The 25,049-nt window shown below is 43.3% G+C and overlaps 1 protein-coding gene across 4 annotated transcripts in view; it reads left to right on the plus strand.

The window, feature by feature from the left end:
- Positions 1-3,136: 3,136 nt before the first annotated feature.
- Positions 3,137-25,049, plus strand: part of BICD2 (BICD cargo adaptor 2) — a 50,594-nt gene continuing 28,681 nt past the window's right edge. For all 4 annotated transcript variants that reach the window (XM_021539525.3, XM_021539527.3, XM_021539529.3 and 1 more), the window contains exon 1: positions 3,137-3,605. In XM_021539525.3, the coding sequence (XP_021395200.1) occupies positions 3,366-3,605 (240 nt within the window). In that variant the 5' untranslated portion in view covers positions 3,137-3,365. The remainder of the gene's footprint in view (positions 3,606-25,049) is intronic.

The following is a 25,049-nucleotide window of genomic DNA, read 5'->3' on the forward strand; positions in this document are numbered from 1 at the left end:
AATCTTCTCTTCTTCTGCTCTGAAGACAGGGGGCACTACCACAAACCTCCCTAACTTTTCTCTGTTTGCTCCACTTCTGACTTTTCCCAGCTGAAGCAGGTCTCTTTGGCTCACTGGTATCCTCCTAAAATACAGTCTCTCTTGGAGGAGAAAATCAGTTCAGTCTGTGGCTACCAAGAAAAAGTCCAGCCAAAAGCCACTCCATCATCGCCCCCCAACCTTCTTTCCCTCACAATCTCAGGTCCCAGGCTGTCTCTCCTTCAAACCGAGAAGTAATATTTCACAAAGCCTTCATTTCTCAAGGAAGGGTTAAAAGTCCCAACTCCCAAGGATGGCTCGCTGCCCAGGCTCCGGCTCCCACAGTGGCTGGGCACTTTGTGGCACCCCCTCTCTTCTCCTTCCCTGGCGTACTGCTGACAAACTGCTGCTTTCTCTCTCTCTCTCTCTCTCTCTCTCTCCTCTGTGGGAGAACAGAGACATCCCCAATTTCTCCACCCTTCCATCCATCTGTAGGGGGTTCCAGCCCCCTCCACCCTCCAGCCTACCTCAGTCAGGCCTTCCCCTCCCCCATCCAGCCACGGGCCGGGCACTGCACGCTGACCGGAACCAAAGAGACCGAGTTCTCCTGGGAACTCTGCTTTTAACCCCTCTGTGTTCTCAGAGGCGTGTCCACCTTCAATTGGTCGATATCCAAATTGACCTCTTCCTTCCAAAAAAATTCTTTTTCCGTGTCAAACCACGACAGTTGTGTAAGTCTGTATCACCAAAGTACACTTGGCCATGACACCTTGAATCAGTGGGGTACCAGCTAAGCCTTTGCATTGATGGAGTTCAGGGACATGACCTGGGGAAATGGGCAATGGTCTCTGGCTGTGCTCAGGAGCAGGTGATGGGCACTAGCCAGGTTGTACTCCGCCACTCATTATACAAGCTTTTATTATCCTGCATCATTACCTTGAAGGATGATGGGAGCCTTAACTTTGACATGTGACTCCAGTTTTCTAAAAGGGGGCAGGAATGCTTTCAAATTAGCTATTGCAGTATTTATAATTTCTGCCTTTGCATCTTGGGCAGTTTATAAAATAATAAAGTTTGAAACCTAGAAAAAAGCAATAGTTCTAAATATGACCTAGAAAACAAATTATCCAGCAAAGTCCCTTGTGCTATGATGAGTTGATCATCTCGTCTCTATGAATCACTCAAACTAGTCAGATCTCACAATTCACTTGTAATCCCAGAAATATTCAGGATGTGAACTGAAGTTCTGTGTCCTGAGAGCAAGTCATTACATGCAGGTTTCAGTTTAGGAGAGGGAGGAGCACTGAAGGGTAGCTAATGTGCTTCAGCCCAGAGCTGCAGAGAAAACCTGGAATGAAGGCTCGGAAAGTATGAGGTGAAAGAAAATAAGCCAGTATTTATTATGAAAAATATCTTAATTATGAATCAGTTGTGAATGGGTGCAACTAGCAATGCTACCTGCTTGGGCAGACAGAAGAAAAACATAAAAGGCCATGAAGAAATCCTAATACTGAAAAACAGAGTGTGGAGGAGAGGTAATGCTGTTATTTTTCTCCCTTATCTTTATCAAAGAATCAGAATGTTCAAACCCCCAAAAATATTCTGTGACAGTCATGATGGTATAGAGGTACACAAGAATGAAAAGACTTCTACTAAGAATCCTGAAAGTAAAAAACTAAAGCAATTTCATACGCACACTCCAGGCTGAGGACATTGATTTGCTGCTTCTAAGGTCTGGGTGACTGAGTGTCACATCAGTGCTCAGAGGGCAAATGCATATCTGCACCTGATGCACAGGGAGCTGCAGGAGGTGTCAGGACCCTGAAGAAAAATTGACTAAGGCAGCTTCATGACTAACAGGCAGCATTCAACCATGACACAGCTTATTAAAGGGATAAGTGCGTAGGCAGAAGTTCAAAGTAGCTTGAAAAAACCCTGCAGCTGTGAGTAAATATGTTGCTTCATGTTTGAGACCTTGTGGAGTGCTCAAACATGTAATTGTTTTTATTATGCTTGCTATTTGCTCACCAGTTCATTACTGATTGTTTTTGACACTGAAAGAAAGTCCAAGCCGCACTTGCTGTATGAAAGGATGATGAAGCTGTAGGGCTCCTGACCATGGGAGTGAAGCATCTCCCCACCCCACAGGGACACACCCCCCCCACCTTTATGGGGCTGCTTAGGAATTGCAATGGCCTAACTAGTAGAGGTTTGTCTCTGTTCAGTCATCACTATGCTTTAAAAATTACTTCTTCCCACGGTGCCCCAATCAGTGTCCCAATCCCTGTGCTTTTGCCACCAAACATGCCCAATAGGTGCAACCTGGGGCAAAGACTGATGGCATTTTCCTCACAAGGTGGCAAATCCTTTGCAGGCAGCACAGTACAGCTGCCCAAGTGTCACTGCCCCATAGCTGGTCACGGCACTGGCTCTTCATGCGATCTATCCGTCCTTTCATCAGGTAGCTCAGCCATAGGGGAAGACCTTGCCCCGCGGCCGTGGTTATCCTCGGAATGACTCGGGGGACGTGGCTTGGTCCCTGTCGGTGAGCAGAGAACGCCTTGTAGCAGGTATTCCACCTGTAGATGCAGAACACCGCTCGGTATGGTGTGGGGCTGGGGCCAGCCTTCTCCTGTGACCCTCTGTCCTCTCCGTGCTGCTGTGGCACCGCCCGCCGCACCGGAACGTCTCCCCGACACACACGCTCTGGTGCACGGGCTATCTTTCATACCCAGCCGATTCCGACGCTTTCTCAAACCCGCCTCGAAAGCCCTCCGGAGCGTGGTCCGGGCCGCCAGGGTGTGTACACGGGCTCTGTGCATGGGGTATATGCCCTGGTCCCGGGGCCTGTGCCCGAATTTGTATCCGGGGTCAGTAGGGGGGGGTCCTGAGGTGCGTTCGCTGTCGGGCCACGCCGCCCCCGGGCAACGCCGGCCCTACGCTCTCGCCGTCGCGCTACCCCGCGTCGCCCGGCAGAGGTCGCGCTCCTCCCCGCCCGCCACCACACCCACTTGTCGCGGTGTTTGTCGGGAGCTGTAGTCCGGCGAGACGCGCGGCGCGCGGCGCGTCGAGAACCGAGGACTCCCGCTCCCAGTGTCCCGCGGGGCGCCGGCCCGGCCGTGCCTTTTGAATGATTTCACTGCGCTCGGCGCTTGCGGCGAGCGGGTTCCAGGGAGGATCTGCGGCGGGAGCAGCGCGCGCTAGGCCCGTCGATGGCGGCCCGAGCGGGCCCTGCCCTAGCTGTCCGCGGGCCGTGCCGCTGTTAGAAGTAGTAAACTTAGGTTAGGAGGGCTGCGCGTTCAGCCTTTCGCCCAACCGCCTCGGCGGTCGGAGGTCCCTTCGCCGACATGTCGCAGGCCATGGAGGAGGAGGAGTACGCCCGGCTGGTGATGGAGTCGGAGCCCGAGTGGCTGCGGAGCGAGATCAAGCGTCTCTTCCAGGAGCTGGGCGAGACCACCCGGGAGAAGATCCAGGCGGCGGAGTACGGGCTGGCAGTGCTGGAGGAGAAGCAGCAGTTGAAGCAGCAGTATGAGGAGCTAGAGCTGGAGTACGAGACCATCCGCACCGAGATGGAGCAGCTAAAGGAGGTGAGGCGGGGGCGGTGGCAGGTGGGCGGCCTGGATCCGGGCGCGGCCGTGGCGGGTGCAAGGGTGAAGGCAGCGCGGAGCAGTGGGAACGGGGCTGGCTTGGAGTCAGGGGCCGGCAACCTGAGGGGCCCTGGGGCTGCTGTGGGGCGACCGGCGGGTTCCTAGGCTTCGGCCTGGCTCCGGCAGAGCGTTTGCCCCTCCCCAAAATGACAGCTCCCAGGTGCCTAGTTGCGGGCCAGCCCAGAAGAGGGAAGGGATGGAAAAAAAGGCCTTTCTGCTCCGAGCCCCGCTCCTGTGAAGGGGGATATGGGAAACGGGTGGACGCTTTTCTCTTTCCGTCCCGTTCCGTTTCGTCTCAGGATCCGGTAGGTGGGCCGCCCCAGGACTGCTGCAGGGCGTGAAGCCCGGTTGGGGTTGCCCCTCCCGGGGGTTGGGGCTGTCGCCGCCGCGCCCCCGGGCGAAACACAGGCAGGCGGCGGGGGGCGAAGGCCGGGGCCAAGGTGCGGTGGCGATGCTGTCATATGCCTGCTTTCGTGTGGAAGGAGAAATCTTACGTTGGTGTTAATCACTTCCTCAATGGGGACCGCCACAAAAATAGTAGAGCAGACTTCAGTTCATATAACTTTGTTTTGGTGCAGGTCCTACCGTTGGCATATTTTTAAATTACTTCCTATTTTAAGGGGAATTCCAGATCTAATCTGTACAGGAGAGTAAAGTTTGTCAGTAGAAACGCTGTATGAGGCAATTTGCACGTTAAGTTTTTCTCGTGCAAGATCTCTAGGTGTAGAATGTGGGAAAAGTGCTGTCCAGGCATGTAGACTTGAGCTTTGCACTCCTTATGAGCTGATTCTGTCAGCCCACTGTAGAGCATGGCCCATGGGAACTTGTCTGCATATAGCTTTGTTTGGTTCAGTGATTTGGCATACTGGCAAACCTTGTGCTGCTTTTCAGCTGATTTAGGCCTTGCCTTGATTGCAAAACATCTGATACAGCCTAAGAGGTGAATATAGGTGGATTTGACCTGTACAAATTGTATCCAATGGAGCTTAGCTTTAGTTTATTCAGTTGGAGATGGATTTTAAGTAAAATCAGAATACAGTATTTCAAAGGAAAAGTAAATCCTTGTAGCAGACTGGTACAAAATCAGCTGAATTTGTGAATGCCCTCCCTTCCTGCTTACTATATATCTTTTAGTCTTGTAAATAAAGCTTTATTTTGCTTTTATTGCATTAAACAAGCATAAGCAAAGAGGTTAACTACTTTGAATTACATGGCTATAAACTTGTTAACTAAATAAGCTGAACGGATATGCTGCTGTTCCTAAAGCCACTTGAGACCAGCACAGCAGCATACAGGAGCAGAAACTTGGAAGTCAAGGGCAGAGGCAGTTGTAGAGTTGAGCTCAAGGGAGAGAAAGTCAGTAAACTCAGTTGATAGGTGGAATGCGAGACATAGCGTGGAGAGGCTATAGGAATAGCCCAACCTCATTCAGCAAGGCAGTGCCTGACACACCAGTGGGAGCAGGATGCCTCCATCACAGGTAGTGGCTTTAGTCACTGGGCTCTGCTATGTGTGTTTGGGCATTACATGTTTTGACTTGCAGATGAAAAAAAGCTTGATGGTACTGTCTTTTCATTCTTTTAGGGCTGTAACAAGTGAAAGGCTTGTAAAAGAGATTAAAAAGAAAAAAGAAAAGCAGAATCAGCAATGATTCACTCTTTTTTGCTTTTAACATTTTGAAGGATTTGCTTTGTGTGTTAATGTCCCACTCTAATTAAGTCAAAACCTGGGAAGCAGACAATTCTCGGAGAACAGCTTAAGGACTCTGATAGCTTACTCAGGGAAAGAGCATTGCTCCTCTAGCTTTCTTGTGATGCTGTGCAGGAATCTGATTTGCTGTAGATCTTGTAAACCTTTAGCAGATGTATGAAGTGTATGCTCAGAGGAGGAGTTTATCATCATGCTGTTTTATGCAACTTCTTGTTTTTCCCACACTCAGCTAGAGGAGCGCTGCATACAAGACTTATTACATGTCACGCTCCAACCTAAAGGGATTACTTAAGTTGTAACCCTAAGGGGTTACTTAAGTTGTTCTTGGGGAATGTGGGAGATTGATGTGAAACTAGAACTATATTGCTTTCCAGCTCTTGCTTATTAACTGTAACTTCATGCAGGCTTTTAAGATACAGCCCTTTTACTCTCTATAGAGGTTACTTTGTTCATCTATGTTGAGAGAGCTAAGCGGCACAAGGCCATGTTAGGCAGGGTGTGGGGCAAGCATGCGGAGGTTTTCTGTCCTGCTGGGTATTGTAGATTTGGATATGCTTTAATTAGTTTGATATTATGAATAACTCCTGTATCACGGCCCTGTTCATACTGTAAGTAAATAGGTTCAGAGCACGGGAACTTTGTAATGCAGTTTGTTGAAAGTACAGGCTTTTCTGCTATAGTCATCAGATCTTTCTGGCCAGATTCTCTTTCTTGCCATCCAGTGAAATTCAGAAATTTCAGAGCCTTAATCTCCACTGTTGTATCCCTTTGGTGAGTGTGAATGGCATTGTCAGAACCATTTGGCTCTCATTTGGTAAAGGTGTCAGTGTACTCAGTATTTGCAATCCAAGTTGCCCTGGTGAAAATGGGGAGCTGCTCTGTCCTTGCACTGCTGAGCCTTCACACCAACCCCTTTTTAAGGGGTCAGGTTTTCTTTAATTTGTTCTTTTACTTGTATGTGTGCTGACTTGATCTGATATATTTTAAAGGTACTTTGTGCTGCATTTCTTCTGTCATTTTATTTGACAGAATGAAACTGAAATACAAACTGTCTTCCCAGGTAGACTTACTGTTATTTGCAGTACCACCTTTGCTTTTGTAAAATGGAATTAATTTCAAACTATAGTAAATATTATGATAAATGTTTTCCCTAGTTCAGAGAAATAAGATACTGGTTTTCTTGTAGTGAAATACTACATTATATTGTGAACATATAACTTTATTCATTTTTTACTCCCTCTAGGAGATGAAGTAGTAGCTAAGTTTTTTCTGTAGGCTCTATTTCAGCTGGTCAGTCACCATGCAATCTTTTGCAATATTGCCAATTGTATAAATGACAGGGCTGACTACATGCCTGAGCTGGGACATTTTTCTTAAATACAATCACACCTTTGTGCACTCCAACTCACAAAAGTGATTGTCTGAGGATTCAGTTATTGCTTTCCTGATGATTTGTGGGGAAATGTGGCACAGAAGGTTTGTTTGAAAAAAAGGTTATCTGCTTCCCTTGGTACTTCAGGCTTGTTCAAGATGTGAGATTTATAACCAACTACCAGTTATGAAACTGGCTGCTGTCCAAAGCTTCCTTCTGATTAAGAGACCATGTTGTATTGGTGATTGTAGAATTGTGTTTAAACCCTTGGAAAACGTGGGTGTTATGATTAATTATTTCTGTACCAATGCAAAAATTCACAGGCTATGTCTGTCCTTAAAGTCAGTATGTCACCATTAGTGTAATGTAGATGGTTTTTAAGGGAGGAACAAGCTTACAAGAGTACTGGCAATGATCTCCACAGGGCTCTTAATTTCTTTGTATGGTAACAGTGGCCCTTGTTTCTGTTTTTTGCCTTTAAGAATAATGTATTGACTTTAATGCCATTTTATGACTTCTCTGTAGATGATTCCTTGCAAGCTGACTTTGAAAGAAATGCTCAGATAACACCTTGCTGCTTCATTGCCCACGGAGCCTAAGTGGGGCGTATGATGCAGATGAGATGATGTGTTCCAGGCTGTAATACTTGTGCTGTTTGAGTTTATATTGAGGTGGGGTATAGAAGATCTGTGATCGCTGACAGAAGTTTTGCTTAATTGACTTACATATATACTAATTAATTGGGTACATTGTATTTCATCCAGGCTGGTTTAACATTTCATTATGTTACATTTTATTAATGCAACGTTTAACTGTGCTTCTTCAGAAGTGAAGGAGAAATCATTACCTTTCCTGTCTACCTCGTGTAGTGCTGTGTACCTTCTAGACAGACATTGTAAACTGCTTGCTGAAGTAGCAGCGAGTTTCCTCACTGGATTTATCAGAGCATTTTGGCAGTTTGTACTGCTGTGCTCATTTTGTGTGTAAGAACATAAAGGCAAAGAGGGAAGAAACAGCTAGGCTAAAGGTACCTAACAAACTCATGACAGACTGGGATTAGACCCTCTGCACATGAATCAATGCTGGATTGACCAAGTCTTTGTATTTAATCATGGTAAATAATGGTGTTACCTGTAAGGCTTCAGGTACATGTCTGCAGCCTCTTCCTAATAAATATTCAGGTGATGTATTGTTTCCTGCTGAAAGGAAAGGACATTAACATTGTTTGAGATTGCCTCTAACTTTGCAGCACTGTTAAAATCAAAGGGTTTAATGCATAAAATAAATGTTTATTTAAATAGACTAGCTTAAGTGAAATTTAATTCTGGTTATACAGATGTAAATCTGGAGTAGGAAAAGTACTGCAAATGGAATTTAGGAAACTGATAGCAATTTTGTACATACTAATATAAAATGATTGTGCTTTCCTGAATCTATCTTGGGGACCTACTGCTGAGTGTTACTTGGACTTCAACACCTGCCACACTTGAAATGTTAGAACGCAATTGCTGTCTCTACTGTCAAATCAGACTTGAAAGCTGTGGGTGGGGTAGGCAAAATTTCCTGTGTGAATTAAACCTCTTATATTTTGATAAATCATAGTTGCTTTATATGAAGAATAGAGGCACCCCTGATATTAATCTGATATCTGCAGTGATATAGAAACTTAGTACCATGTTTTGGAAAAGCTACTGTTCTCACATATTCTTATTTAGGAAAAAAGAAAATATGAAAAATTAAACGTTCCATTTTTTCCTGGTGTACTGGAAATAGTAGCCTGTAATGTTTTATGTTACTAAATTAATTTTCTTTGCCAGTGTTCCTTTAACTGCCTTTCTTAAAAATAATAAATAGTATTATTGAAGTGATGATTTCAGATTATTTTATGAAATTGCTGGATGTTCCTCTTGGTCTTTTTCTGATAAAATTAATTATACCTTATGTATTAGAACAACCATAAGTATTTGGATGAATAGTAAGGACCTTCAAGTGGAATTATTAAAAAAAACCCCATGTTTCTGCAGAAGTGGTTTTCCCTAAACTGCTGTAGTCCAGCTGAGAGCTGGGTCTTGGGGAAAAGTAATTGTTTACTTTCGGTTTGCACTGTTTGTCTGTGCCTTGGCCCAAAATGAGGTGTGTCTCTGACCTTCAGCAAATGTCAGATAATTTGTTTCTAAACTACTTCATTAAGTTTAACCCAAGGTTTTCATGTTTGGCCGCAGTAGTGCAATTTGCTACCTATTTTTTCCCTGGAAGTGTGTCACCACTGAGTGCTGTCCTGTGGAGGGGATACAGTAAAACTATGCTGTGGAACTGAGCCAGATTTTCTTTGTTATTTTTATTTCTTTTGGTTTTGTTCTTAAATTAGGTCAGAACCCCAGTTTGGGTCACAGGCATGTTGAACATGGCTGTGCAGGTACCACCTCACCCTAGAGTGTGTTAAAGAAGCAGAAAACAAGGAATAAGAAGAGCATCTTCAGCTAGTCTTTCTGCTGAGCTGGAGGTGAAGCTGCTACCTTAGCAGCACAGACAGCAGCTGCACAGCAAGCAGGGTCTGTCTGGCCTGGCTGCTGAGAATTAGCAATACTGGGGATGCTGCAGTGGCAGCGTTGTTGTCAGGCTTTGTCTGAGGTCTGTCCTGGGATGTAGTCTCTCTTGTAGCATTTCTTGTGTTTACACAAATAAATTGTTAATTAGAGCCTTGTATTTGGCATCCTTCAATATGCAGTCTCAGATGAGGGTACCTGGGAACTGGGACTTGAAGGTGGGATGGGAGGCTGCCTGGGTGTTAAGAGAACAGAGGCAGACCATCTTTGCATAACACTAGACCAAATGCTGCACGCTTGTGGCTTCTCTGTACAGGAGCTGCAGGGGAAGATTCCTTCCAAGCAGTATTGCTGAGGATTGTAGTGAACCTGGCTTCAAAGTGGGGGATATCTGTGTGTTCTCACACCCCTGAGGTGGAAGTTTGTGCAGCGCCCTGATGTGGCAGACATCCTGCCTGTAACCGGAAAGTCTTAAACCTAGAGTCACTGGTGCTTTATCACATGAGCTGTTGTGATTTCCTAATTTCAAATCTTGATTCATCCTTTCAAAATCTATGGAAACATGCTGGCTAGGTTCAGGGGTATTAATACCCAATATACCCCTTTGACTTAATACCCAAAATATCCCTTTGACCAGACTTTCTTCTAGTCTGCAAGAGAATTCTAATGATTTGGGAATTGCCTGATTTTACTACGAGAAGGCAGGAGAGTGGGAACAGCAGCTCTCAAGTCTGTGCTCTGCCCCCAGACTTAATAGGTTCACCATTTCCTCTTTCACTCCATGAAAGTGTATGTGAGCTTGTGACTAATCTGTAGCAGCTTCAGGCTCTAAGATGACTTCCAGAGGGTGATGGATACTCCAGGCATTCATTTGCTTTCTTTCTCTGCTTTTGGCAGAGTGTGGAGAATTGTTTGTTCAGATTTGGTAACCCAGCAACAGTGGAAAATAGTGTGGGTTTGAAATATGGTCTACAAAACCTCAGCAGAGGGAAATGAGATCAGTTTTGCCATCCAAATGAATGGAGGACCCTCCATTTCAGAGAAGAGCTGAAGTTCTAAGTGTAATAGCTGTAAACTATGGCTTTTTAAATTTGTTTCCCCATTCTCCAGCTCATCTTCCTTCTTTCTGCCTCCAACTCTCCTCCTCCTCTCTTTTCAGCTGTTTTCTGGCTGAAATATACACCAGGCAGTGGATGTCAGGCTCACCTCACTTTGGAGTGGGGACTTACCTGAGGAGTCTTCTAAAAGGTGTGGTCTGGCTTTCCCACAAACGGGTTTGCCAATGGGGCTCTGAGCAAGCAGGGACATGGGGCAAATTTGGAATGTTTGCCCCCAGCGTAGTTGAAGCTCAGTGAGGGAATGGATGCAGATTCTCTGCAGTCCTGTGTCCATGTTCAGAAAGCAGCTGTGCCATACGAGGACCTATACAGCTCTCGCTGAAACACGTGGTGTGTCTGGTGGAGTGCTGAGTTATGCTGGATGGCCCATGCATGCTGCAGTCCTTGATCTCCTTAAATGATTTTGTTTCACTCCTCAGTTGTTGCCAATGTGCAGTGTGGAGCTTGGCAAACTCCCAGCATAGTGCAGAGTGCTGTGCTGTAGGCAGTGAGACAGTATTTGGTAAGTTCATTAGGAAGTCCTTCTGCATGTTCAGTGTCAGTTTTGTACGGAACTGGGCCTGTAGTTTAGCTCTGGCTCCAAGGCAGAGAATTATACTGAGCTAATACCATAACTGGTATCCAACCTGCCCAAACCAAACAAGATTCATTGCTTCCTGTGCACAGAGAATTTGCTACATCTGATTTTCCAAGATCAAAATCCACTGTATTTTCTGATGATGAAGAATATTTGTGTGGAGCTTGTTCTGTTGTTTGAATGGGTAATTGTAAGCCAGAAGGGATTTTCTTGCATCTTGCTGCACGAGGCTATGTGTGTTTTGAGGGAGAAATTTGGTTGTGATGCCCAGAGTGGCTAAGTAGCATGACATATCTGTAGTCCACTCAGCCCTCTAGCTCTTGGAAGCTGTGGGCAGAACTTCTCAACAATGTGATACTAGGAAGGAAATGAATCTATTTGCAAGCAGTCAGTATATAATTATTTAGGTTTTTCTACTATGTCATTTGGAGAGAGCATTTGGCCTCTGAAATAGGAATTGGCTATTGTTGGATGAGTGTGACTGTCCCCAGCAGGTCACAAGCAGTAACAAGAGTATCATGTGGCATGTGCCCTCAGCTTTGGTACATACTATCAAATGAAGAAAGGTCATCTTGCCAAAACATACTTACCTAATAAATGTAGGTCTCTGGTTAAGCAGAAATCATGCAGCAGCAGTCGAGATTTGAAATTTTCTCTGGCTCATTTTAATACAGTAGCTTTATGAGACTTCTATCCATGTGAATAAAAGCTTCTGTCTAACTTGTATCTTGGTTCACTCTGGTCAACAGCTGTGCAAAGCAATTCCACTTAGCTCCCTTTTGGAGATGCTTTCAGAAAGTATACGGTTTTAACCAAGAAATGGCTAGCCAGCTTCACATGAAAGTTTGTCTTTGCAGCCAGATAAGTCTGTCAGTGGTGGAGAGCTGATGTTGGTCTTATACCAGATTTGCTGTTAATAGCTTGGTATTCTCTTGCTCAAGGTGGTCTGTTGGGGCAAGCATGCTAGGTGCTGTGACAATGAGCAGCAGAGATGGGATGTTCCCTCAGAAGGTGCCACACTGCAGCACAGAGGTGACTTAGAAACTGATGAGAGATTGTATTTTTTGAGTGAGAGCATAATTCACATTGCAGTGGTTGGCATAGATGAAAAGGGTTCAGGACGTGCTGATGAGGAGCATCTGCAGGTAGGAAGGTTCATATGGATGAAGTAGACACTTCTGGCTCTTGGTGCAATTTACAGGGTTGAGTATATGTCCTGCGTTGTAAGATAAGCTTGTATTCCATTTGCCATCTGTTGAAGGCAAAACCAGTTGGACAGGTTTTTGTTATCTCTCTCAGAGACAATAGTTTGCCCTGTAGAGGCAATGGTTTGTTTATACACCATTGACTGATTCAATGAAGGGCTGGTAAATGTAACACCGTAAGGGGTCCCACCCAGAGGGGGGAAGCCAAGCACTCTATTGTTGTTTAAAGGGGTAGCTTTTTGGGAAGAGGAGGCAGCTCTCTGGGCGAGACTCCGAGAGAAGCAGCTCTCTCTCTCTCTCTCTCTTCTCTTCGCGGGATTCCCGGGGAAGCAGCTCTCTCTCGCTCTCTCTTCGGCGGCACCCGCAGCGAAGCAGCCGGCGCGCGCTGAGCCGACGGCGGCAGAGCTCAGAGGCAACCCCGGCGCAGAGGAAGACCGGCCCCACTGCCACCAGATCTTCAGAGGAAAACTATACCCTTCTAAAGATCACCACTTCAGCTGCAACTCATCAACTATTGCAAGGGAAGCAATTGTCCCAGCAGAACTGATACTGGCATCCCTCAAGTTCTGGACTTTTTCTTTCACTAGTTTTGTTTGTACCGATTGCATTTGCCTTTTTTAAATTGTTGTCTAGTTTTCTCCTAGTAAAGAATTATTACTCCCACTCCCATATCTTTGCCTAAGAGCCTTTTAATTTAAAGATCCTAGTAATTCAGAAGGAGGGGGGTTTACCGTTCTCCATTGCACAGGAAGCTTTGCCCTCTTTCACAAACTCCTGTCTTGTCAAACCAAGACAGTATAACATGTACTTCCACCTGAAGCTCTGTCAGGTTGCCTTTCAGACATATTTGACTCAGACACAAAATGCAAAATACACGACATTTTTGCAAGTTTCTTCTTTAGGTGTTATTAATGCCTCCTCTTTTTGCATGTATGTTCTATACTAATTGAGTCCAATTCAGGAAGCTACTTAAAGGTGGGCTGAAGCCAAAATATCCAAACTATTGCCTGGGAAACAGGACCACTTGCACTTAATGGCTAAATTAGAGCAGTGTTTGGGGAGTAGGATTGTTTTATAACATTTCCCCCTCCCCCCAGTGGAAACAACAAAGTCTTGTTCTAAGATTGTTCAGTAGTCATAGAAATACTTTAAGACCAGATTTCAGTCACTTGGAACAAATCAAGCTGTGGAGTTGTTCAGCTGTAGCCTCCATTATTATTTGTATTGTTACAGGACAGTCCATAAAAACTAAAGACTGAGCCTTAGCACATACATAAGTAACCACAAACACAATGTGCCATATGTAATGTATTTTCTATTCTTTGCTCATAGGTTATGTGGCCTTCATCTTGGGAGTCAATGAAATCCCAACTGGACAATGTCCTGAGCATGTTTTTAGTGGTGACCCTGCTTTAAGCAGGGAGGTTGGAGTATATAACTTGAAGAGCTCCCTTCCAGTCTTCAGTATCTACAATTTTGTTACTTTGTTGCTTACATATGTTTTTTTTTTTACATACTGTGCTTTAAAATATTCCCCATAGTTTAAATTCTAAAGTTTGAACTAAGTTTTATGGTTCACCCCCTCCTGCTCTATTTAGTCAGTGAATACACACTGAAGGATTGAGTAGCTGAATCTACATTTTACCAAGTGGAGCATGTGAGCTATATTAGCTGTGCGTCTGGACTTCAGGAGGGCTGAAGGAATACTGCCTACTCTGACACTTGCTGTATTACCCCTTATGAAAGAAATACAGAGAAGAGTCTGTCATTGTCAGGCATTTCATGGGTTTTATAGATTTATTCCTGTATGTAGGCTTTTGCAGTGATCCTACTAATCACTCTGATGTTTGGCAATTTTGAAGCCCTCTCACCTCTGCATGTATTCTGCATCGTTCAGTTCTCTATATTTGTAAACTGCTAATGTAATGCCTTAAACAATGTGAATGAATTGTGGTTACCTTTAACTTCTGTGGGGTTTTGGAATGGGAAAAATCCTGTATTTCAGGATTAATTTTCACTCACGTGAGCCGTAACACTTTTCTGTCCTTCAGGGTTCACAGGAGGTACTTTGAGGTAACCAAAGTAGTGAATTGGAGGGAAACTATAGCTAGGACTTTTCATGGCTTGACTGAGGCTTAAGTACATATGTTGTGATCACTTCTTTCTGAAATCTGGGAGGGTTTTAGGAAGTAGAAAGGGCCTCTGTGGGCTGGGTTGTAGACTTTTTGTCAAGGCTGCTGGGATAGTGGACTTGACCATGGTCTGTCCTGGAAGTTTGGAGAAAAACTTTCCCATTGAAATATTCTGATTTCCTGGCTTGCATGGAAAGGGAGAATGCAGCTTTCCTAGCAGTGTTATGTTTCAGACAACTTTTCCACCTGAGCACTTAATAATAAATCAGCTTATTCTTACTTTCTCTCTGTAGGAAACAAGGAGAAGTGCCTACTCATTTCACTTGGGAAACAGGTAGAAGCCAAACTATAAGAGTACAGTAAAGGAATTCTATGGGACACAGAGGCTATTATATGCAGACACACACACACACACATACACACACACACACACATATATATATATATATATATATATATATATATATATATATATATATATATATAAAATAGCTACACCACTGGTTTGTAGCTGGTTGTTCTAATGTAGCCTGTGTGGCCAAGTGCTCTGAAATATAAATGCCTTATTGGGACTGAAGCAAATGGACCCTTTTAGTGTAACACAAAGGCCATTAACATTAAAATTGATCTGATGTTCCCTTTGACCTCCCTATTGTTAAGGCTTTTGGGGAGGATAGTGAGGCATTAGTTCCTTTCATGCTCCTCAGTGTGAGAGACTACAGCTGGGGAACATCTTGGAATCTGACTCAGCCAGGGAGGCTTTTGGGGCTGGTGAAGCCTCTGTGAGGCATCTGTTTGCTTTTAAGGTTCCTGGTTCTGGGAATTGTTAGAACTGGCTTCAAAGAGCACTTATCAGCCCTGTGATCTGCCACTCTCAATGTGGCTGTATATGTCCTTTTTCCCACAATAGACCTGAAAGAGAATTAAAGTTGACACTAGATTTCTATGTGTGCTTTATGAGAAATGTATTTTCTTGTTTTATTATCATTCTTCTCTGTGGCAAGGGTCATCTCTACAGAAAGTGATTAATTTGATGAAAGTATTTTTCTTGCCTTGAGCTCCATTTTTTGCCTGGTACCATGCTGTGCTAGTTATGTGTTAGCTTTGTCTTACTGCACATAACATTAGGCTTTGTATTAAGAATGTGGTCTTAATCTTGAGTAGTTACTGCTGAACAAGGGAATAGAGCCTTCATGAGATGTGGAGTTTATGCAGATCCAAGTTTTATTGCATTGCCTCTTAGTTCAGTGAGGCTCCAAAGCTAGATTTTACTTCTAAAGGATTCCAGAGCTATCGGGAACAGCCTAGTACTTGGTGTGTACCTAGGAATGCTCTCCAGTACTCAGGCTTAGGTTCTTTAACTCTTGAATTGTTTAATTTCTCTACTTGTGTTTTAAGAACTGTCTTAATGTTACCTTTGGAACGGGTGCTGCAGCAGAGTGTAGTTGTAGTGTTTTCCTGTTGGATTACTGATCTAGTGTCTTGACATTTCAGGTCTGTAGATAATAGGTTTATGTCTGTTTGTTTTTGCTGTGCGGAAGACTGCTGTAATAATGGAAAAGTTATGTTTGAGGAATTCAAATAGCATATGTGGGGATGGCTAGAGTTCCTATTGGATTACTGATCTAGTGTATTGAAATTTCAGATCTGTAAATCTGTTTTTTGCAGTGCAGAAGACTGCAGTAATAATGGAAAAGTTATATTTGAGGAATTTGAATAACATCTGTGGGGATGGCTTGAGTTCCTCTTACTCAATTTTTTTCATTTTTTTCTTTAACTTTGTGGCCTTCATGTGCCTAAAACTAATGTCTGTTTATAATGCAACAAATCAGCTTGCTGAAATTCAAGCTCTAAATATGAAATTAACTCCTAGGGAGACAGAATTCTTCCTTGTATTCTTAAAAAGTAACACTGGTCTGCTTCAGTGTGTCATAGAGTACAAGATGCGACTCTCAGTTCTATGTTGGGATCATAATTTTATTTTGGATTAATTGTGCTTCAGACATCTGTCCCGTATGGATGTATCCAGTGTTTCATTTGAGAATGAGCAGCAAGGGTAGCAGTGACATTGAATGCAAAGAAGTGTAGTAATGTCCAAGGATAACTAATAATATACTCTTGAGTTTCTTCTAAGGTGTTCTTGAATGCAATGCCGGGCTACTTGGTGTTGAACTTTCAAAATTTGGAAGTTTTTAGAAAGAATGCCCTGAGAAAATGACACAATTACTGGTTAGATTTTCTTCCAGGCTAGGAGACAAACTTCAGCCACAGGCTAAGAAACTGGAAGCAGTTAAGGCACAAAGAGGATGAGGCTGCCCTTTCATATCTGAAGTGGACAAGCAGCTTACAGGCTCATGTCTCTTCTTCCCACTCCTACTTCACCATTTTGTTCCTCTTCTTTGGTTTCCTGTTGAATTCCATTGCAGTCACTGATGATCCTGCTGCTGCTCTTACCCTGTGCCACTGTCTTGACTGTCATCTCTTATCTTTTCCCTTGGACACATGCTCTTTGCCTCTTCCTTACAAGATTTGCTTTCTCCCTTGACACTAGTACTTCTCATGGCTCCTAATCTGACCAGTCACTCAGTTTTCTTCTCCAGCTTCCATGCCGCAGAGTTCTTTCTCCTGTCACTGGTTCCCAGTAAACTGAGATGGCTCAGCCAGCTGGGCAGTGGCTTCATCTTTCAGGCCTAAGGCTGTCAGAAATGCCAGGCACTGCCCAACACGGATAAGAAGTGGAGAGGAAGGGGGTTAAACTTTGGTTTAGAGCCTTGTCTATGTATAGAAATGATTACTTTTCCTTGAACTTTTAAAGAAAAAGCTAGCCTGAGTTAAACTGCTGTAGGCTTTAGGATATCCTATGCCAGCCTAAACTTGGATTAATCCGGTGCAGATGTGAAACACATATTACTGCTGCAGTAAATTCTGTTTGAACAAGAATTACATTTTCCTGGGTGCCAATCTGGAAGAGCATTTTACTTTGCTCCAAACTAGAAGACGTTTGTAACAGGCTCCTGAGCAGCAATGGGCTACTGGGAACTCTTGGCAGGGATCTGGCAACCTTCCACCTGAGGCATGCCATGTATCTGCTTTAGCAGAGTTCTCAGTGCTAGAAAATACAGCATGATACCTCTCTTGCCCTGTCACCAAAGAATAGCAGAGCTGAGGTCAGTGGGGATCTTCCTCTGCTGACTGGGCCAGACTGATACCAGAAGGCAGGAAGTGGGCATGTCCCCAATACTGGATCTTGCCCAAACCAGCTGGGTCCCACCAGAGCTGGGTGGGAACTCTGGGTGGTACTGAAAGCTGAGCCCTAGTGAAGGCTTTGGCTCCTCAGTGCACTGTGGCAACCCCACATATCCTACCCAATCTGAATGCCAATGAATGAGGGGTTTGTCTCTGCAGTTGTAATGCAGCTGTGTGGCCCCTGCATTCTGCCCCATCAGTCCAGTGGCCTTGAGCAGCTGTCTGGAGACAGCATGGGCCAACTCTCTGCTGCTGGCCTGGCAGCTGTCACTGACTGCCTGGAAGCTTTGCAGGATAAAGGCTTTTCATTGCTGCCAGTGTCTGCCAACTCCTATTGCAGTTAAAAGGTAATCTTTTCTAAATGGTGCTAAATTAAGGCTTAATCCCACCCTCATGCTACATAAGAGGATGAATCCCTGGTTTTCTGAAAACAGCTTATTGTTTGGGCCACTGTCCAACCAACCTGTACAACAATGGTCCTGAATAGTTTGTGTGTGGAGAGGACTCACACTTTTTGATCAGTCTGCCTGTAGATGCAACTCCAAAGTCCCCATGAGGTGTATGGAGAAGTAGGTATTTACCACTTCCTTGTATGGCTCATACCATATGAAACTTGGGAGATGCCTGTTGCTGAAGTCCTTACCCTGGATGCTGTAGTGATGGGAACTGACTTTGCCTGTGACTGTGTGTGCTGGGTCCATGCTGTTGGCTGTCCACTTACTAGCCGCCAGCCATGCGCTGTGTAAGTGCTGCATCAAGGCAGTCCTGGCAGTATGGATTGGTTTGTTTTAATCAAGGTAGCTGTGTGCATAAAACTGTAGTTTAAATTATTGTTGTTATGTAAGGCTACTGCCATAACATAAATCAATGAGGAGGGTTAATTTTCACCACTCTCGGAATTGCTGATCTGGATTAATAAACAAGTTTCACCTGTGGGGACAGGAGAAGACTACCTTTCAAGCCCTTGTTAAGACTAGGCTTTTATGCCTCTCCTTAGGGGAACTACTGTGTCTGTACAGCAAGATGCAGTCAAAACTTTTATTTGCTCATAAATATGTGGATTTGTTTAAAGAAAATGCAGTCAAATAGGATGGAGGGAGGGAGCAGTAATGAGGACACAAGTTTGTGGACAGCTCATCAGTGAAACATATCCAGAAGCTTGCTTTGATTCCATGTTTTTACCAAGTTCCTTGAGGAGAAAAAAGTAGTTTGGAGATTTTCAGTGGGATTCTAGCAATAGGATCTGAAATATACTATTATATAAAATCCTCTTAAAATCCTTATTATGTAAGACTTTTTTTTCCATCCTGTTCACTTATGATTCTATGTAGCAGTGCCTGTAGCATTACTACAAAGATCCGACCTGGTGTGGGCCTTCTTGATCTGTCTGTGGCCTAGGAGTAAGTGGCTCCTGAATAGTCTGGTCCTTGCCCAAGTGCAAGAGTGAGTGGTGCTGGCAGAGGGGTTCACATGTATCACCTCCTCAGATGTGTGACCTTGGGAAACTGAACCTTCACAGAGATGTTTAAATTATTAATAGAGGCAACAAAACGTCTTCCTGAACGCTCCTACTGAACATGAGGCCAGAACTTAAGATGTGTTTATTTGTTTTAGGATGCATTTTCAGTTAGCAACCATGTGAAGGGCCAATGGCTGGAGGTGGTGACAGGCATTAATGAATCTGTGACAGACATTGCCCATCTATGAAAACAAAAAATAGGCAAAACAGAAGAGCTGGTCAAATAGCTGTTGTGGTGACAAGTGGCCTTTGAATTAATTCTTGGAACAGTTAAAAGAGTGATGGTCCCTTACATGTCCAAAATCCCAAATGAAGTTTCCTGTATGCATTTTTTAAACAGATGATAATGAAGATTTCTTTTCAGTGGATCTGGCTGTGAGAGCACTGCTCAGGAATGTAAACATTCCTCCTTCGTCCTGCTGTTCAGCTGTGCTTTGCTGCAGTGTCCTGCCCTGCTGAAATCAGGGGTGTGATGAAATTATGAAAACAAAATAAAATCAGATCCATTATTTGGAAGAAAAATGCTTCCTTTCTATTTTTGAGTAATAATTTATTGTCTCTTCATTAGTACTCCTTATAAAAAGAGAGTCTGAACTTAGACTTACCTCTGTGTATGCAGTTCTGTCTTGTGTTGTTGCAATCTGAGATCTCCTATTTGTGGTCAGGATTTTGTGTTTCTCATGGTGGCTGTATTTATTGCCTACCACACCAACCATATAGTTCCACTCACCTTTACACAGGAGGTGTGAAATCATATGGGACCTGCATCAGTAGCACTTCATACCTGGGTTTGCAGTGGGAATCAAATAACCATGGAGATGCTTGTCTCCTGAGATGATGAACATGTAATTTTTTAAAAATTTGCCTGGAGGGGGGAGGAAATCATTCCCTTATGTGTACCTACAGTCTCAATATTATTAGTTGGAAAATAATTTTTTAATGAAATACAAGATTTATTTATGGTTTGACTTAGTGGTGTAAAGCTATTTTAGGAGCTCTGTGATCTGCTTTCAAAGTCTCCAAAATTCACAGAGTTGATTTACTACCCTTTAACTCTAAATGTTCAAGGCTTTATGATAAAATAACAACGTAGATTATTAAAGTTTCTTGACTTTGAAAATTTCCTTTCTAATGATTCTGGGAGTTTCTCACTATGTGTGAATGCATCATGCTCTTTCAACTCTTACTTGTTTTCCATTGGATCCTCTGAAGCACCAGTGTCATTTCAGGTTTCAGACATCCTTTGTAACTTATAATGATCCATATTTTTGTTAATTTCTAATTGTAGTTAACTGCTCTTTGTGTGTACGTAATGTTTGCTATGCAATTTGCTGAAGAGTTTGGTAATTTAATCTTTTCTATGTTGAATCCTGTGAGTTTTGATGCATATTTTAACTTTGAAGAATTTTAAATATGTTTTTATTCTCTGACAAGGTGCTATGTAGTTCAGCCAATAATTTAAATCTCTACACAACTTCTCTTTACAGTTTTGTAATTAACAAAAAGAGATCACCCTTTGCCATGTCCAATAATAATCAGGCTCTTGTCCTGTTATTATTCAGTCATTAATTTTAACTAATTCTGCTCTCTTTACAGTAGCCAGCAATTGTGTTTGATTAATTTGAAATCTGAGGACAGCTTTTTCTTGACCCTTTGCTGTTGCTTGCTTGCTGCTGCATTTCTGGCAAAGACAGAACTTTGTGGGCTTTGTTTGGGTGTTTTGTGAAGCCCCATTTTGGCTTCTGGCAGGGATTTTTAAAAATTCTATTTTTTGTTAAAGTTTCTGTAAAAGTTTTCTGAAGTCAAGAGCAGACTGTGTTCACAAGCTATCTTTGGGTTTTTCAGATTGCATCCAATTTAGAGAATTCCCAAGTTTATCTTGATTTTGGTTATTGGGCCTCGCTGAGGTAAGGTCTCCTGTTGCAATTAGCAACTCTGTCTTGCAAGCAGTGAGGCTCATTGACTTCCTGTGGTACCATCAGGTCTGAACTTTGGAGTCTGTGGGTTAACTCATAAGGTAGAACACAAAGCTAAACTTAAATAATGAAAAGTATTTGAATGTTTGGAGAGAAGAGGCACTTGCTTTGCAGCTGGTAGTGTCATGGTGATGTAGGACCTCTCAGATGGCCACAGAACAGTGACACATCCCAGGATAACCTGCAGTCTCTTTAGGTGTGCTGGATGCTGCTAGAATGGGCTTGAACAAAGGGGCAGGATCCATAACATCTTCAGCATGTGTGTGATGGTGCGCAGATCTTCCTGTTGGGCTGTCTGTTTTAGCCATAACTCCTGGTCTTGCCAGCAAGGACGATACCTGGTTTTGCTCTGCTTTGACAGGTATTCTGCTCCAAAATGAGCAGTGACTGCTGTAATCCTGACAGGGCCCTGTAAAAATAGCTGCCAGTGTGCTTGTGCTGTCATGTGCTGAGGGGCTTTCTCCCTTCCTGTGTGGTGCTGCTGGGACCCCTTCAGGGATGGGACCCTAAGGGAAGCCTCTGTTTCCTGTTTGCCAGTGTTTAAGTCATACACCAGGGCTTCTCTTACTCCTGTATTTTGTATCTCTCTTTCCTAATCCTCCCCTTTATTCTAGAAAGCATCTCATGGAGTTGAGCAGACAGAAATGCACTTGTCCTCCCTTTTTTAAGCAATGGTAAAACCTTGTCCTTGAATTGTTTCTGACACTGACACCACTGTCAGGCGTCTGAGGGCACTGGGCAGTACCTCACCAGCCACATCAAGTATCGATTGAGCTGTGTGTTCCAGATTAACAGGTGCACACCAGTGATTGGCCATGTGGCTGTTGCAGCTGACAGTTGCTCTCTACGGGGTGTTTGTAGAAATTGCATTGCGAGAAGAAGGCTGGGTTTTGTCCCTCTCCCTTCTTGCTTTTTAACCCAAACTTAAAATAGAGGCTTAAATATGTCTAATGTTTATTTTTTTAAGCAATACACAATAATGATGGGCAATGGTAAGTGAACATGCTCTAATTCAGAGCAAAGCCTGAATGTAGGTTGCAAGCAGGTCATGTCAAGAGAGAATCGAGAGACTCCTCTGGAGTCTGTTGAAAATACTGTGCTAGTAGGACACAAAAGATCATGCAGTTGTATTTGGGTTAAACTCTCTGGACTTTTGCTTAGGTTCTAGGGGAGAAATAAATTTGTTATTCAGGTGTAATGAGTTCTTAATGAAAGGGCAATTAGATAACAAGAAAATGTCTGCTTTTGCCATGAAGAACTAGCTACCAATGATACATTGGATGAAATGTCTTGTGCAGTTGTGCACATGTATGTGTGCATGCCTCTCTGAGAATGGCTGAAGACAACTAAAACCAGAAAATTTGACTAGTAGTTCTGGTTTTTATAAGGCTCTTTGTGTAAAAAGACATGAACAATGAGCTCACATGAGCACAGGTAACTTTGACATATACAGGAAATGATCCCATGCTTAGCGTTGGTCTCCTTTAATACTTCAGTGATTAAAAAGCTGCTTAAGTATTTTAAGTAATAAGTTGGAGATTTAAAATTTTTTTTCCCCCGAAAGTGCCTCCTACCCTGGTTCATTCTGGTACCAACAACTAGTAGGTATTTATATGTACTCGGCTGTGTTTATGCAGCCATATTTCTTGCTCCTTGTAGAGCAGGGTTTGTTCCTCGAAGCTTGTGTTATTGTCAAACCAGGGGAAGCCACTATGCTGGTAAATAAGCAACAGTGTAATAAGCTGTACATTACATATGTTTTGCAGGATGCAATTTATTTCCTTGTGTTATTTCTAGAGTGGGTGTGTCTGCACAGCAGGCAAGCATTGTTCTTAGGAGGAGTCCTCTTGCAATGAGAGCTGTATGTTATTAGCTATTGTATTAAAAAAAAAAAAGGAAGACATTTACTTGAGTATCACTGGAGGATTTCATGCTTACTGTTATCCATGCAGATAAAATGTCCTTGGTTGGGAAGCAAAGCCAGTGAAGAGGTTGGAAAGTGTTTTCTATCACCTCTGTGTGTGTGTGCTCCTTTGGTTACCAATAATTAAAGAGTGAGTGGAAACTGTGTCTTCTCATCCTGAACCTCTCAATCTTGCTCCCAGTTAAAACAATTATCTTCTTGGTTCTGTAATTTCAAGTGCTGGGTTGGGGCAGAGAAGGTGAGAGAGACGTGAAACTTAATTTCTTGGGACTGGCTGTTGAGCCAGGGAGCAGTTCCTTTGGTGCCAACTTAAACTCTTGGTTGACCTCATAGAAGCCTGCACTTCAACATTGGTGGTGTAAGTGGATTGTGCTCATATGTAATAAGTAATCTCTCTTGTGTGGGAACAAGGATGTTGTATCTTGTGCTTTATTTTTATGTTCATTTTGTAGAAAAGTAGTTCATAATCTTGCAGCAGCTTTTCTGAATTCTGGAGTTAATAACGTTGAGGCACTCTCAGCAGGCTTTTACAGTCGTTGATGGGCAGCCTGATTCTCCAAATTTCTATAATGTCACTTTGTTTCCTTTCAGTGTGTTACTTAACAGGCACCTAAGGGTGAGTGAGCTCTGCTGTAGGGTTGCACTGCAGGGACACTTGGGAAGGTATAATCCTTCTCCTGCTCACACCACAGCATTTTATTGAAGGCAGTCTTGAATTACTTTGTGTGTTAACTGGGCTTTTTCCAAAGAAAGTGTAAACCACTATTTCCACAAAATTAAAGTCAGATCAAGTGCTGTACTCTTTCCTGGAGTGTGCACAAATATTCACCATTGCATGACATTTTGGAAGATGTTAGATGTCAGTATGGAGTGGGCTGACATGGTGGGAAGTGATATAATGTTTTGAAAAGCCTCACAACTTCTCTGAAGGTACCAGATCTCCTGTGAGCTGTTGTTTGTGAATCTACGCCTGCTGTGTAGTTAATGCTTGTGTTTGGCCCCTGGGAATATTTGTGTGTGGGAGAAAGAGCCTACTTCCAAACTCGTGGAAATGTGAGAGCTTTTGTGATGGTGAGGAGCAAATGAAGAGCTGAGATCTGTGTGGCTATACTGGCACCCAAGTGGTGGCTGGCCACAGGGTGTGTGTGGGCTGGGCTGTGGATGAAGGAGGTAGTGGTGCTGGACCGGATATCCAAGGTTGCCAAGAGGATCTTGGTCACACCTGCTACTTGCAAGGCCACACACATTCCCAGTGCATATGCCTGACAGACTGCAGGCAGATCGTTGTGTTCAAATAGAAAAAGAAAGGTTTTTCTTGCAAGTTGTGTGTGGGGCAGTTAAACTATTTCCGTTTTGGCCTAATGTGAAGGCCAGAATGCATATACTGGCTTTGTTAAGTATAAGTTTGTTTTAGTAAGTTTATAATTTGTCTTTGGTAGGTATAACTCCTCCTAACTTTAAATACAGACACATACATGTTTAGAGGACTGAGATCTCATTTGATTTTTCTTTGATGATGTTGTGGGATCTTTTGTCGGAAATGTTGTGTTTTAATTCCATCCAGCCTTCAAGCCCCACACAGCCACAGGATAGGTTAAAGTGGTACCAAAATTGTCCAGAAGGAAACTTTCTAACACAGTTTTGAGTATTAGAAGGCAGGCATTCTTTATTGCAGCCATGGTCACTTGGAGGATCCCTCTTCTAATGGAGTGCCCTGGTAAACAGAGATTTTATCATATACTCTGATTACATATTCTTTAGCTGTGCCCCCTTGCTTTATGCATATGTAATACTTTCTTTTACATAGTTGCCCCCCTTATTGGAAGTTCTTACGTGTTCTTTGGGGTCTTTTTTGATGGTCTTCAATTTCTGGTGTCCTTTTTAGGTGTCTGTTTTTCAACCCCCTCTTTTGAGGAAGTATAATATCATTGTTTTGCATGGCTTCTGCTTTGTCAGCCTTATCCATTTCTCCAAGGTAACATTATTCCTTTTGTTTGATAAGAGTAAAAAAAAGTATTGTTCTATTCTACTATCCTTATCAAAGGTGAAGATGAGAAGG

The sequence above is a fragment of the Lonchura striata genome, chromosome 12, assembly GCF_046129695.1.
Source record: "Lonchura striata isolate bLonStr1 chromosome 12, bLonStr1.mat, whole genome shotgun sequence".
NCBI classification, from domain to species: domain Eukaryota; kingdom Metazoa; phylum Chordata; class Aves; order Passeriformes; family Estrildidae; genus Lonchura; species Lonchura striata.